Source organism: Ambystoma mexicanum, chromosome 9, assembly GCF_040938575.1.
Source record: "Ambystoma mexicanum isolate Mex_15411 chromosome 9, UKY_AmexF1_1, whole genome shotgun sequence".
Classification (NCBI taxonomy): domain Eukaryota; kingdom Metazoa; phylum Chordata; class Amphibia; order Caudata; family Ambystomatidae; genus Ambystoma; species Ambystoma mexicanum.
In genome coordinates, this window is record NC_090931.1 from 576,047,980 (window position 1) to 576,064,824 (window position 16,845).

The 16,845-nt window shown below is 44.1% G+C and overlaps 1 protein-coding gene across 1 annotated transcript in view; it reads right to left on the reverse strand.

Annotated features, from left to right (window-relative positions):
• The window catches only part of LOC138488297 (multidrug and toxin extrusion protein 2-like), a 624,530-nt gene that overhangs the window by 23,864 nt on the left and 583,821 nt on the right, over positions 1 to 16,845 (reverse strand). The window contains exon 16 of the mRNA XM_069615180.1: positions 3,279 to 3,351. Coding sequence (XP_069471281.1) covers positions 3,279 to 3,351 — 73 coding nt within the window. The remainder of the gene's footprint in view (positions 1 to 3,278; positions 3,352 to 16,845) is intronic.

The window sequence follows — 16,845 nt, forward strand, 5'->3', positions numbered from 1 at the left end:
CACCGAATAACCCTCCACCGGGTCAGTACTAGTCAAAGGAGAGAAGGTGGTCCCTCCCTCTACCCTCAGACACACTATAATGGAAAAAAACTCACATTGCACACTTCGGCATTATACTGACAAAGCAAATAGTTAGAGGTATACTGGTGGCTGCAGACACCGAATTTGAATACACAGTAGCTGACAAAAATGCCACAAATGGAAAGCAAGGGAAAAAAGGCTTAAAAAACACCCCAGGCCCCTTTGCAAACCATTGAAACGGCAAAAGGCCTGTGGGAACGTGTCGGCTTAGAATTTATCAGACCGTTACACAACATGGAACTTGAAAGCAAGCAGGACATTGCAGCTGTGGATAACTTGTAGAAGTGGACTTAACTATATTTTGCTCCAAACATCACTACGCCTACCACCCGTTGGGACATTAAAAGACAATTTTGGCAGGGAAGGGCTACAAAAAAAATCTGTGATGGACAATGGGGTACACTTGATTTCAGGAGGATTGCAACAATCCTGGGAAGACCATGACATATAGCAGTGCAAAGTTGCATAAGATCCTCCCAGGCCAATGGCCTAGTTGAGAGAGTTAATGGCTTGCTTGCAAACTAAAAGCAGCCTTCGGAAGGGATCCCCATCCAACTGAGCTGTAGGCAACTTGCACACACATGCTAGCACCCACTTCTGTAATAGTGGCAACCCATTTCCAAATCATGAGAGGATGACAAGTTCATTCTATGATAATATACCATAGCTTCCTTATATCAGAACAAACCCATCCATCCCAGAGGATACATTACAGACTGTGAAGAGTGAGCAAAGTAAACAGTAGCTTCTGTATGACAAACACAATGCAACACAAGTTTCAGGTATTGTTGAGGGTGATTTTGTGGTAATCAAACTCAATCCTAAAGGTGTCTATAACTTATCCAAGCATAGTTCTCCAAAATGTGTAATCAAGAGAGGAGAAAATGACGCCTTCCCTAGTGATAGCAGAGTATGGAAGATACACAGAGAGCCATAGCCACTGCACCTTAAAACGTGTCTCACAATGTGAGTGTCTGAGTAGATGCACGCGCTCAGGAAGACCCCCTAAATGACTGCAACAAATCACCAGAACTCACTTGTATAGCTGTCATCGATATAGGAGCATTCTATCCTCAAAGATCAAACCTATTCCTTGAACATCTGATGGAGACCAGCAACCGAGAACCTAGTCTTGTCAGAACACTCAGAATCAGAGACCAAGTCACCAAGACAAGATCATTTCGTCCTGCAAATGGCAGGAAACTATCCAGCCGATTTCAATGTCTGATAAAGGGAGGTATGCAGTGATGTGCGGTTATGCACTGACCTCCGCATCGAGGAGCAATGATGCAGTGGTGCGCGGGCATAGCCAGAGTCACTGTGCGCATGTACTTGGGCGCGCATCAAAAGCACTGAGCTATCAGCAAGCGAACAATTCCTGGACCACCCTAAGGCCACTTATACTCTAATGATGGATATATGAATCCAGCACTTTTAAAATTAATAACAAAACTCCTTTATATCCATCCCTGCTTCAGACCTCATTTACTTGGACCAAGCAACTTCAAAAGTATCAAAATAACTCACTTAAGGTTAGGCTTGATTCTTAGGGTTCCCTGACAGGCTCTCTACCCATGTTTAGTGGATTGAAACAGGTGTCTATGTTGGCCCTGCTTCTTTTTAATATGCACATGGCTGACTCGTCTCTAAATCTTCCCATGGAACAATCAGACAGCCCAAACTGGCACCCCACAAATCTTATGGTTCGGCTAAACAGACAACTTCTATTAAACCTTACTCCCAGGTGTTTGCAGGCCTTGTTAGCCCATCTATTTATGCCCAACTCTCCTCCTCGCTATTCCCCCTTACCACTCCACCATAGTTGGCGGCTCAGCCTTCTCTATCCTAGCTCCCACCATCTGGAACACTCTCTGCACATCTGCTGCACCGAGGACTACTTTTCCTTCACAAAAGTCCTAAAAACTGGCTATCTGCCACATTATCCTGAAACCTGTCCCTAACCTTCCAATTCCTAATCCAAGCATATGAACATTCAGCACAAGGCAGCGCTCGCCCTTTTTGTGCTGGCCCCAGCCTTGCAGCACCTGGCGGTGCCGGCCATTATCGCGGCGGCGTGGACCACACACATAATATTAAACACAAATCATGACCCTGGTTCCCACAAGCACCACCAGCTGAAACGCAGGCCTTCATATCGTTTGTCACAGGATTGATTAGTCACTGCACTTGGAATGTACGTGGAAAACAGGCAAATCACACTCAGAGAGGTTGTGATAGACTCACCACCATCGCACTCAGGCAGATTGGATTTACTGCAGGGAATTGTCATTGGAGGAATGGTGCCATGGCCATGTCTCGCGCCCGAAGGTCAGGTGGGGGTTTCTCGAGCCGGGAAGGCAATCAAGAACTAGCCCCAGGATCGCACTGGAAGAACCTGAGGGATGAGCTGGTATCGTGCATGGATGAACTACAGGGTGGGCCATCCATGGTAAAGATAACAATTGAGAAGGTTCAGTACGAGCACAATATCTGGGTAGATTTGCTATGCTATCCACCTAGAAGAGCCTGTAAGTATGGCCCATGTTCCTCTAGTTTCAATTTGCTGAAGCATAGACTGTCGCTGTCGCTAACGGTTTTATCACAGTCCAAGAATCGACAGAGGAAGCCACAACCTGATCGGCGCACATAAAACAAATAACCACCAAATCTGCTAGGTACGTATAATGCACCACTCCTTTGGACACTGGCCACAGGCATGGCTACACACACATCAGAATACAGCAACAACTATGACAAATTTGTTTGTGCTGGTCACATAGTTTTCTGCCTACTTACACTAGACTACGCCTCAACACCTCTGACATCAGTATGCAGCAAGGAATTATGACAAATTCGGACACGCTGAACACATAACAAGTCTCTAACACTCACAAAATCTCCTGACTCCTCTCAGAACCCATCCACGTGCCTGACCTCATGCGCTACTCTTTACCGGAGTCCGGCCAGCCCTGCTAAGGCTTATTTGACCAAATTCACACAGACACATTCTAATCTTACTCCAACACTCTGGACTTCGGTCCCCAAGGGCGTTCCCACCGCCAGTTCATTGAGACAATAGTAATGTAAAAGGCGCTATATAAATGACAACTACACAATCCTTTCAAGTGCATTACCAACAAGATTCATTATTTAGAGTCAAAGAGCGGTCTCCGCGAAAGAAATAATAGCATACATACCAGAGAGGGAGTCTGTGTATGAGGGTGCCAGTTCTCCTGTCGTCTTCTGTTTTAACCCTGCTCGCTCTTGAGCCTACAAAGAAAAGGTGCAGTTTCAGTCAGGTGGTCTCCGGGATGAGTGCGTCTTCTGCTTTCCCCTTCATTGATAAAAATCAAATTGCTTTACACCTCCAAGTCACTCTGATAAACCCTCACATTTCCCCAAACCTACCACATGCAGGTACCCAGGCCCAGTGAGAGATACTGCATATGCTCGCTGTGCATATATGCAAGCAACTCAACAGTCTTCTGAAGCCACTTCAAAAACACTTCTTCAGTAGAGAAAAAGGCAAGCATTGACAAAGCCAATAATTTTCGCAGTTGTGTGGTGAAACATTGACACAAACAAGCACGCTTAGGAAGATGGGGTATGTGTCAGGGGGAGAGCACACAAAGTATGGATAAATATAAATATGTGGATTGATGAACGAAAGAGTGAGGGAGATGTGAGAATGAATGATTATGAGAATAGACTAATTTTGAACCAGATGGTGCAGAGAAAATTAATTAAAGATTTGAAAGAAGAGCGACTTAATGAAAGTTTAAGGCCATATGATAGTGCGAGGATGTATGGAGGGAAAAATGGATAAGTGGGTGATTGAATGGATTATTAAATACATATTCAGGGAATGATAAATGAGTGTGAGGATGGATGAATCAGTGAGAATGTGTGAATGGGTGACTGTGAAAACAGCAGTGTAAAGCTCAAAGCCAGGACATGCCACATGGCTGCGTTTTTTACCAAGCAGGGGCCAATGCAGCGGCCAGGAAGTTCAAGCATGTGTGCATGTGCTAACTTAACAAAGCCTGGAATCGGACAACATATGTGTAGGTCTTTCAGCAACAGTCTGTGGGCCTAATCATGAGTTGGGGGTTGCCCTTAAATGCATCAGTAACACTATTACTTCCACACTTAAGGGCTGGCCCAATCAAGAGTTGGGTGCTAAATGGCCTGTTTTACCTCCAGCTTTTTACCGCCGGCTGTATTAGCGCGCAGCATTTGTTCCGGAAAGGCCCCATTGGGTCCAATGGGGATTTACCGTTAACGCCCAACCCATGATCCGGCGCTAATAGCACCGGACCGGTTGGCGCTGGCGCAATTACAGTTGGGCCCGGGATACCGCCTAACTCGTGATGAGACCCTGTGTCCTTGTTTCCATAGTTCGAATTTGTGGGGAAAGCGAGGGGTGTGCTTCAGCTACTCATTCTACTAGCAGCTCTGCAGTACCATGCAAGCAGCTGGCTCTACCCACACATTGCCAGAGGCAGCTTTTGAGGCCAGCAAGGCAGATGCCATCTAAGGGGACACCTGAGTTCTGAATGATTTAAAGTCATTGGTGGCTGGTGAAGTCAAATATTTCCCTTAGAATTAGACCAAACAGTCAAGCTTAGCGAGGGACCCTGAAGTAATGCAGGAGTCCTGGGGGATCCACTGTAAGAATGTTTTTGCATTATGTAGCACACTCTTTGAGAATAATTTGACTAAAAATCATACAATTCACAATCCTAGGGTAAAACATGACAAACAACTACAAACACAAGGCCAATAAGTGTGCACAGGAGCATTTTACACTTTCATGATGTCTGTGCCCACAATATAAGCCAGCATTGCCACTGTAAAAAACGTTCATGATGTCACACCCAAGATATATGCCAGCATTTCCACTGCATGCCCCTTTCTTGCACCTTCTAATCAGTAGTCACAATGGATGAGATAGTAAGAGTGCCTTCCACGTCGCTTCCAGCCTGTCTACTGAATCGAAGCTTGAGCACATTTACATTCTCTGAGGATGGTAATCTTCTGTGTCTGTGCTGGAGTGTGCACTCTGTTTATACTGCTACTTTGCTGCAGCCTGCCTCTCTACTGGCTTGAACAGGGGAACTGTGCACCGTTAGGCTTTTACCAAAGATGCGGTGTGGAGAAAGTGTGCGATGTACCAGTCCACTGAGAACAAAGGCACTGATACATAAATGATGGCTAGCAGAGCTAAAGCCACGCCTGAAAAACTATCACTACATTGGCCGACACAAATTAATTTGGCAGACACTACAATAAACTGTGTGCCAGCCATGTGCACTACTTTTTGTAGAATCATTTATTGAATTAAACGCTAGTCGTTTTTTTGTTTTTAAAAGGACATACATAAAACAGCTATTCTGTACAATGCATTCTTTGCAGTCTTGCTGGTCAATAGCGGTGTTGACATTTGTGGCTTTGATATTACATTTAAAAGAGCAGGGAGTTCATTATTTCTGGCTTTGACAGCCTATGTACCCTGTAAGCGACACATCCAAGGTGGCAGAGAGGATAGGAAGTTGTGATAATATATACACGTGGAATAACTAAGATTATCCATATTTGTTTTCTCCATAGGAGTAGGAGAAAAGCAGAAAATTACACTTGCTCTCATTAGTGAAAGGCTTCAGAGGCGGAGGGAGGGACAGCAGCAAATGGAACCAATAACTATCCTGTAGTTATGGAAAGTTTCACGTTGTGTGAAAATTCACGGCCTGGCTACAGAACGTTTTCAAAATAATGATTGGTGGAAACATATTTGGCATAAATATATTTTTTATGGCCTAAGGACCTTCATGATTTCTTAAAGCTTCTGGCCAAGGCAATGTTCAACGGGCCAACCAAGCTCTGTTTGCAGGCATGTATGTGTCATGGACTGACTCTACCAGTCTTCATGTTCCCTTTGATGACAGTCCTTCTGAATGGCCAACTCCTCATCCTGATGACGCTAGACCCACCAACGCCAGTCTGCCCATTCATTCGTCCAGTGATTCACAGCAACATGCTACAAATGCAACTGTAAAATGTAGATGAAGAATTTTCCAAATTTAGAAGGAAAACATTTAAAATACATCGCACCCTACCATCACGGTCAAAATAGAGACTAAAGATGTGTTGTCGTCCTTCTGTTTTGTGGATAATCTAATTTTATCTTGCTTTGAAATGTTGCAAAGTATATTGAGATGACCTACATCTGGAATGACACATTTCCCCAAATACATTTTTCCATTAGACTTTGCTATGCGCAGCAATGTGGTTGGAGACTAGAATCAATGGTATGAAAATTATATTATGTGCTTACCTGCACAGAATGAGAACTGTCCTCCAGGGGTGTTGCTAGGTCTGTAAAAGATACGGGGCTATGCTGATTTTGGGACTGTCGGGACCAGGGGCTAGCTAGCTTTTTTGGTTGTAACCCCTGAGCTTCTATCCGGGGCTACAACCTAAAGACCCGGGGCTGTAGCCCTCCAAACCCCCCTTAGCAACGGCTCTGCTGTGTTACTGATATCAAATGTTCGGTTTTTAATAACAGTGACCTATTTCTACAATCACTTGTTGATACAAATAATTGAATTACTGTATTGGCTGCTTTCATTAGTTGAGGCTGCGCTGATATGCATTACAAGGGAGAGCAACAGCCGCCTTCCCGTGGCGACACGTGATTCTGTGAGTATATTTTGAGTATGCTCTTCTCTGTTGGACACAGGGGTAATCAGCAGGGGTGTTTGCACTGGTTTATGCCACCAGAGCAGTTGAAGTGATCTCATCTGTGTGTGACTGCCCATTAACATACAAAGGCTGTCCTATAAAAGGGTGGGTCACATTGATATAGGCATCGAAATGTAAGTGATGCTCGCTATGAGCGCAGAGTGGGTGTACTGATGACTCATCGAGAAATACTGTGGAGGGTGGAGATGACCATTCCTTTAAGGTATCATGGACAGAGGTTCCATTCAAATGTGGTGAGAGCTGTGAAAGACCTCTGGAAAAATTACCTGCCCAAGCTAGAGAAGACCTTGCAAAGGATCTTGGATGGTGGAGGGTTGGTGGATCCGATGTTGCTGAAGTAGAGAACGCCATGACATACCTGGCACTGGGAGCTTTTACAGGATGCCTGGCATAACTTGGGCCATCCTATGTGGACAACGATTTACATCTGCCCTTTGAAGGGAAGCTACGGCACCAGCACACTACGATGAGGCTTTAGCACAGTGCAAGTCAGGGGTGGTCATATTTTGGTTATCAAACAAATTTGCATTACTAGGCCAGGAGGCTAAATCAGGGTGAACATGCCAAGACAATACCGTACAACATGGGTTTGACCCCCGGTTTGGCACTTAGAGGCTGCGAGGTCCAGTATTAACTGCCATATAAATCACTAATTAATAATAGACAAATGTTCCCAACAACACTGGATTGGCCTTAACGTGAACAAGGGACAGTAACTCAAAGGCTGGCAATTTTACCACTTCACAAAACTGCGTGCTAATTCCTCTGCTGCTAATTCTGCTGGAGGAATTACCACCAAAGGAATTACCTCCAAGTAGATGGCTGTAAATCCAGAATTAAAGATGAAGGAATTAGCACATGGTAATTTCACGAAATTACAAGTATGGTTACTGCCAAAATAGGTTGTACATAGAGAGAGGGCACACCTAGAGTTCTGTGTGTTCTAAGTATTATGATAAAAGAATTTAGTTCACACTGGAACTCTCTGGCACCTGAGGGTAATGAACAATCATGAAGTGAATCCTACCAGAAACCAGGTGAATTCCTGTGGTGATTCCACACATGATTTTAGACAAGGAAAACCTTGATCATGTTACAAACACCAGTAAACTTCCTCTGAAAATATTAATTCTTCAAAAGGTCCTCTGCTATGCAACACTTAACACCCCCTAGGGGACAGTGTAAGCGGTCGAAACAAGCAGGTGTGTGATGCTACAGAGTATCAGGAGCCGGGTGGCAAAGCACGACAGAGAGAGAAGAAATCCCAGAGTGATTGATTGATTGTTTATTTGTATAGCGCCTATACACAGTGTTTCAAAGCGCTTCAAGGAGGGAGGGAACATGGGAGAAATACACGTACATTCTTACAAGTCCTTGAAACAGTACAGAATGTGAAAAATGTACTATCAAATCATAAACAGATAGTATAAGTGCATAGAACAATAAGGGAGTGAAAAGGGGGGGAAGGAGGGAGACAAAACTAGCAGTAACATTACTATGCCTAACGACAATTGTTGCAGTGCAAGAGTGACAAGAGGAGGGGGAGGGAAGGGGGGTGAGGGGAGAGGAGGGAAGGGGTGAGGAAAGGAGACAAAACAAGTGACTATCAATTGAAGGTCAATGACTGTCAAGATAGTGCTGGGGCAGGAAAGGGCGGAGAGAACATAAGGGAAAGGGGGGGGGAACCAACGAGCTGTTATCAATTGTCAAGGGACCGGTGATAAGAGTAAGTGCTTAGGGAAGTAAGAGGTATAGGAGGAGGTGAGGGGGAAGAAAGACGGCTGCAAAGACAGGCGCTACGAATTACTATGCCTGACGGCAATTGGGGTAGTGCCCGAAAATGACAGACGGCAGTAAGGAAGGGGAGGATGGGATGGGAGGGAGAGGGGGGAGGTAAGGAAGGGGGGCATAGGGCGTAGGGGAAGGCAGAAAGACAGGAAAGCGGAGAAAGAGAGCAATCACAAGGGGCAGAGGGGAAGAAAGAGGAAAAAAGGAGGAGGAGGAAGACAGGTAAACACTCATGGGGGCATTGGGGGCACACAGACACTCACAGGGGCCATTGGGGGGACACAGACCCTGTCAGGGGGCATTGGGGGCAAACGGGCATTCACAGGAGGCGGCATTTGGGTGCACACGGGGGGAAGGAAGTAAGAAACCCCAGTGTGCAGAGCAAGAAGGAGACCAACCCCAGAATGGGAAGAGAACACAGAACACCCAGAGGGGGGGGGGAGAAATAGACAACCCCCAGAGTGGGGAGACGAGAGAAAGAGCCAAACCCCAGAGTGTGGAGAAAATGAAGAAATCCCTGAGTGGGGAGCGAGAATAATGAACGCGTCAGAGTGGGGAAAAGTGGAAAGAAACCCCAGAGTAGGGAGTACGAAGGATCAGAGCCCCAGAGTGGGTAAGAAACTTTGAGACTGAAACCCAGACTAGCAATGGAGAAGGAGGAATGCCCCAGAGTGTGGAAAGTTGGAAAGAGCCCCAGAGTGGGAAGTAAGAAGGAGCGGATCCCCAGAGTGTGGAGGCGACTGAGAAAACGAACCCCAGACTGGGAATTGAGAAAAGCCCCAGACTGGGTAAGAGTTCAAGAGAATCGAAAAGACAAAAAGTCTCCTGAAGGGAAAAGTACAGAGAATAAAAACCTAGGTATAGAAGGAAAAAGACTTGGCTGGGGTCCTGGGACAGCAATCCAGTACCACCCAAACTGTTTGCCTGGAACTTTATGCATGGGCAAGTGCCTAGGGTTGGGGGTCAGAAGCCAGCAGCCAACCTTTTCCATGGTCATTTAGCAAAAGCCTGTCTTTGTTTTGTTGTTTCCTTTCAAGAGGTAGACAAAGAAAGTAGTTTAGAGCAGTATTTCGGACCGAGGACTTAAGACAGCCTGAAATTCCGACGAGCACCCTTTTGACTTTCGTTTGTAGAATAACGCCAGAGCTTATAGGTTTAGGGAAGAATAGTCCCTTTTGTTCTGAAATAAACACAACATAAAAACCGTACCTCAGACATGTCGGTCTGGGCAACTATCCTGACTATTGTTCTTCAGCCTGCCAAGCCTTTACTGAAATCAGAAAGACCATATACAAATATGCTTGGTCCCAACACAAAAGGGGCAGTCAAGCCCAAACCCTTTCATCATATCTTTTCTGCACAAGACCACAAGCAACCCCAGTTATTTTTCAGCCTCATTGGGCATCAACAGTGAGGTGTAGGGTGAGTCTCTAGTTCCAGACGGCTTGCGACACATGTCTGGGCATATCCGCCACAGTCGGGGTGACTATAGCAAAGCAAAAGAGGCGATGGCTGAAAAGTTTAGAATTAATCTTAACCTCTGGGTAGGGCCTGAGACTGCTGGGCCTAGAGAAATGGAAAGCGCTGACTGCTGTGCTGATTGCTTTCTTTCCCATGATTGAACACAAGAGCTCAGAATATATTACCTGCCAAATAGCACAAGGCTGCTCCTTCACCTTCATGTACTGATTTCTTTTCTTTCCTCCCCGTGTAAAACAGAACATCATAATATACTGCTTGACAATGATCACACAATGCTGTAGTGTAATGAACTGGTCAATTTCCTACTGTGGATTTATTTTCTTACCTACCCGTACAACAACGGAGTTCAAAGTAAGCCCTTGACGAGGATACACAGTAATGTGTGTCTTTATCTTCCAGAAGTGACCTTTTTCTCCATCCCTTCTCAATGGTCCCTAGAATTAAGTTTCTGTGGTGTTTGGCCAGGATCCCTAGGCTGCCCTGCCATGAATTCCTTGGTCTTCAAGTGCTGGTTGACTCCCTTTCCTCAACATGAATGCAAGACCTCTCAATATGTGATATTCCCAGGATCACAAGACGCTACTTTCCACAATTAAGGACAACCCATTCTCTCTGACATCGTCTTGTTGTAAAACCTGTCATATGCTGTAAATTGTGTCCCAAATTGTCATTTCTATTGTAAAAATCAGCAGTTAAACCGGCGCAATTACTGCAAGTTGATGTTTATACCGTATTTTGGACGATTTTACAAATTGAAATTGCATTACATTGCACATGGGAGTGAAAACGTGGGCATCTCTGATTCACTCTTTCTCCTCCCCCCTGGAATGTAATGCAGTGAAGGGTCAACAATTACCCTTTTCTGCATTATAAAAAGGTGTTCTGTAGTGGCATGATTCGCTTCAGAACATATTCAAAATGTTTTAAAAAATAAAAATGTTTAAAATAATGCATGTATGTTTACAAAAATACTCGCTGAAAGCTCAAATTATCACCAGCAGTAATGTTAATCACCACAGTGGTAATGAAGCCCAGCAAATTAGCCAAAGTTGTAATGTGGCCCAATCCAGGCAATACCCCAACTGTAGCATAAAAAGTAATTCTAGTGCATTTCGTGGCTTTAAGGGGTGTACCCTTACCGCTGACAATATGCGAAAAGAATGCGGCCACTGGTTAATTCCACTGATGGAATACTGCCAGAGAACACCTTCATTTCATACCTCCGCACACGAGGTGGACGTAAAAATTTTAGAAGATCCCCAAAGGGTTTTACTTTGTTACAGGAGAACCATTTCAGCATGTGGAAGCCACACGGCATGACAACGTGGGCATCACCCTTTCTCACCCCAATGTAAAGCAGAGCAGGGTCAATAATGAACAATATCGTGGTTCGGGCGGATATCTTGCGCTCACACCATATACTTGTGCTCAAGTATCAAAAATTATTTTACAAGTCTAGCATCCTTATTCATAACGTCATTCCAAATCAATTGGCATAATGTTTGTCAATGATTTTAATTCTTCATGCAGAAAAACACAGTCGACACGCGTTTCGACCACCGGCCGTTCTCAAGGCCCATATGCACTTCCGATATCTCTTTGATTTGAGATCTCAATGTAAGTTGATCTCATTTAATCTTTAGTTTCAATCCCACCTGTCAGGATGAGTCTATTGAATAAGATATTAGGTGAAAATTATAAGCTCCCGTAATCTTATACTTGTAAGTTTGTGGCTCCAAAGTTCAAAAAGACACCATTTAATGCTTTTTTTTTGGAGCATTTTAAAGAACAGAGCCTGGGATCTAGCCCATTAAATGGTGTCTTTTTGAACCTTGGAGCCAAAAACTTACAAGTATAAGATTACGGGAGCTTATAATTTTCACCTAATATCTTATTCAATAGACTCATCCTGACAGGTGGGATTGAAACAAAAGATTAAATGAGATAGATCAACTTACATTGAGATCTCAATCAAAGAGATATAGGAAGTGCATATGGGCCTTGAGAACGACCGGTGGTCGAAACACGTGTTGGCTGTGTTTTTCTGCATGAAGAATTAAAATCATTGACAAACATTATACCAAATGATTTTTTGGATTGACATTATGAATAAGGATGTTAGACTTGTAAAATTATTTTTGATACTTGAGCACAAGTATATGGTGTGAGCGCAAGATATCCACCTGAACCACGATGTTGTCTGTTTACTTGATACAAGCTTTGTGGGAAGCTTGAGGGAAGGATATCACTTGCTGACGACTTTTCATTTAGGATTCGAGAGTGGTAAATAGCGCACACAATTCAATAGCGATCCCACAAAACTGTGAGCCAGGGTCAATAATGACCTTTTTCTTCATTATGAACATTGTTCGCCAGTGGCATGATTCAATGCTGTATATCACTAAAGAGATACTCACTGCTTCCCTACATCATTGAGGAATAAACAGAAAGGCAATATAGAAAACGGTATTGGTTAAGTTAACCTGCAATGGAACACAAACTCAATTTGTAAAATTGCCCAAAAAATGATAAATTTTAATGAAAGTTGAATTAGGCAAGAGCAGAGACGTCATTGCACCAAAATGCCAGGGGTTGTGGAAGTGACATCACCGGAAGCAATGGAACACAACCTTTCACCCCTTGACAAAACAGGAAATGGCATCATATAGCATTGTTTCTGAGTACACTACAAAACATATGGTTACGATATCACTGTAAAGTGATATACATTTCATACAAGAATGGATCATCATATATATCGTTAATATCAGTGCGTTTAGGCCCATATTAACAAATCACTGTGAATGCAAGCAGACGTCCAAGGCCAAAGTTAATGATGTGTTATCGTATAGCACTTACGCTTAAGCGCTTCATATTCAACAAATATACATACAATATCACCCAACCTGTGTAGCTACTCATTTATATACAGTAGGTGGATTTTTTGTAAGATTTAATTTCTTAAACAATAGCGCAGATGCGGATCTTGCCAATGAATTTCGTACATCACGTGTCCTTCATCAGGGTCTACAGATCTCATCTGATACATGTCAATCAGTCATGTTAAATTAATATACAAAATTGCAGGTACATAATGTAAGCGTCATGATGTCATACCATCATGTCATACTCAATACCCATATGAGTTAGCAAAGTCAAGGATTCAAAAACCATAGTAGGCCACGTGGCATTCACAACAGGGACAACATGTAAGAGAACACGGAGAAAAATTAGAAAATATGGCAAACATATTAATGTAGTATATCATTATCGCAGTATCAACCTTATTTTGTAATTTTGACATAATGCTGTATATTAAACCCTGCCCTTGTGTACCCATGCTGTATGTTAACCTTGTTATAGCGGAACCTCATTGAATTGGAGTGCTCATATGTACCTTAACATGGCATGCCTCTCATCGATCATGTCGTAAGTAGCTATTCAATGGCTAGTGCTTAACACGTGCCCACATGTGAAAAATGCAACCGACATGTGAAATCTTAAAAGACACCCATGAAAAACCTATCATTGATGACATCCCTACACATTATACAGATTCTGTTGTGAGGGCAAGAATAGGTTTTGAACACAGACAGATTCCTAAATTGAACTCTTTGGGCCTCATTGCGCGTATGGAGGTAGCCATGGTGCTATTAGCGCCATGGCTGCCTCCATACCGGGCTCCGATACCGGGTTCCTTCAATGAGGAATAACCAGGTCATTCCTACATTGGAGTACCTGGTAATTCCTCCTTGAAGGAACCATTCCCCATTCCCATTTGAGCCCCTATAGGGCTCAATGGGAATGGGGAGGGAGCTAATAACGGGCACGTAAATAACAGCCTGTTATTAGCTCCCTGTCCCCCTTGCGGGACCCGGAAAGGACGTCTGGTTTTACCAGACGTCTGTTCCGAGTCCCGCAAAGGGAACCTCGTAGTAGGCGCTCCCGTATTGATGGGTGCCAGTCCCGTACTGGCACCCTTCATTACGGGAGCACCAGGGTCGTAATGAGGCCCTTTGACTCAGACCTCCCTTAGTTTTATTGAGGTGGGGAAATCCCAGCTTAGTATAGGGTAAGTTAGGCCTTTTTCCATTCTTACTTTAAGTTAATAAAATATTAGATTTTGTATTCCGAATCTGTTGTCTGTGTCTTGCTTCATGATGCCTTCACAGATGACTTATGTAAAGCTAATCAATCAATATGATCATTCACTTAATGGATAGAATAAACACACTAATGACGACAGGCAGATGAATACGTCATTCATAGCCAATGCCCCTCCCCAATATTGATATGATATGGCATTTATAACGCACCTATACACAAGTGTTTCAAGGCGTGACGAGGCAAGGGAGGGGAACAAAGGGAATACAGACAACGATCATACTAGGCTAGGTGTCATTCAGATAGCGCAAGTGCAAGGGAAGGGGGAAGGGGAAAGTGCGGAGGGGGGGTATAGTGCGGTACTTGGGATAATAGAATAAATAACAGCAGGTAAAGTACAGCCAGCAGGTGGCAAGGGCAAGGGTAAGTGCAGGCATCGAGCTTCAAGTGGTGGTAGTGGGACTGTAGGGGTACAGAAACAGTCCCCAAGTGCGAGAGTTGCCAGGAAGGCAGCGCAGGTAAGCAACTGGCGGGGGAGAGGACCTGGGCCCGAGATCAAAGGGTGGCCAGGTAGCTAGTGCAGTTTCATTATCAGCCAGGAAGTCAGCAGGGGAGAGGGGGAGAGAAAGCAGAAGCAAAGAGAAAGGTTTTGAGGTGCTCCCGGAACCGGAGATGATTCTCCTCAAGTTTCAGGGAGGCAGGGAGGCTGTTCCAGAGGGAGGCCCCAGCCTGCATAGGTGAGAAATGCTACTCCCTAAGGCAACCATACCAGCCTTATCCCAGGCAGATACAGGATACCTGATGTAACTAAATATGGCTAAATATGGCAAGAATAAGTAACCTAACTGTCACCTGGCACACGCACATACAATAGACATGAAGCAAATATGCACTCACCATGAAGAAACGCAGACACTAGGTTAAACATGCATTTATACATGAAGAATATCGCTTGCAACCATAACGACACGAAGAACATAACATAAGCAATATATAAGCTGAAATGCAACATGAACAACACACATATATAGATCACTAACATAGAAATGCGGCAGAAATGGGCAGCCATCTTTGTCAAAATGGAAGCAGCAGCACACATTGAAATGAATGAAAGGCCTTGAGGAAGCGTGAACTGCTGAATATACTGAAATACAGACTTGTACAGGGCACTGAGAAGCAGTTGTGCAGACCCTACCAAAGTTACTGAGAAATTAGGGAGGGTTTGAATGGCTCGAAAGAGGACGCAAGATAACAATTGCCATGGCACAAGGCACATTTCTCTAAGATTAATTAAAGAACAACCAGCTTTTGAAGTCCAGGTGCAGAGTAATTATAAGCGAAAACCTTCTTAATTAATAAATCCACTAACTCTCTAGTGGCCAGAAAAGTAATAACATGTGCACTCATATTAGCAAACATCTCGATAAATGCAGGGTGAAATAATTCAGAAAATGTTCCCCTCAAGAGCACTGCCTATTCATTAGCCCAGACGGAGATAGACGCCTGCTTCGACTCCCCACATATTCTCAGAAATGCAAGGCCGAGCAAGTACGACTACAAAGAGGTTACTCTGGCTCATGGCCTAGGATTAAGAGATAATGGGCCTCATCAGGGGTTGGGCAGTCTCCTGGCGCTAAATGCGCCAGGATACCGCCCAATGCTATTAGCAGTCCCGCTACTTGGTCCGGCGCTATTAGCGTTACAGTGGTAAGTTCCCATGCATGAGGCATTGGGGTTGGAGGGTGTTATTACCACAGGTGTTAATTGCACCAATGGTAATAGCAGTGAAAAGGGCCCAAAAACAGGTGGAAAACAGGATTTTTACCTCAGGCAAAAAGCTGGAGGTAAGACTCCATACTTTCCACCTAGCTCATGATAGCTTCAGCCCTTAAATGCGGCAGTATTAGTGTTACCGCTGCATCTTTTTTAATTGAAAGGAAAACAGTTGCTAGGCCTCTCTTCACCTCCTTTCATTTGGCTCATGTGTTGGTGACTGGTCAGTTGCCCAAGGTTGGTCAGTAAGATGCCAACCAATGAAAACCCCCAATGCTAGGTCGCCCATTACGTATTATGCCAAGCCAACCAAAAACATATTCTACAGGTGACTGACATGTATTCACTATTATCAATTCAGAGCTGGCCTCAGGTGGAGTCACCAGATACATTATAATGAATAAGAAGACTAACCACTATATATTCTATGTATAGTTAATTCCCTTAACCAATCCCTCCACCACATAGGTTTTTGTAACCAAGATTGAAGTATGACGTCAGTAGTGATGTATTTTTGATTTATAAACCATTGTTTTGTATGAGACTTTTGAGAGGTCCACGATTTTACTGCATGTATGCTGTCCCAGCTTTATTTGGATTGGTAATAAAGCAGGTTTTGCCTTGCACTTTAACTATTTCCGTTATTCAGTGAGGTATTTCCCGGCCTTTCCTCTCTGCTTAAACTGGGGTTTCTCAGACCACTTTTACATATGGTAGCAGATCGGATGGCTCTACCAGAGCACTCAGATTGACGAAGTTCCCTGCTATGGCCTGAAGACTGCGAGGTGACCCGTGGAGACCGGTATCATGCATGAGCTGAGAAAGGTCGACAGGCGCCCCCTTGGAGAAATTCCT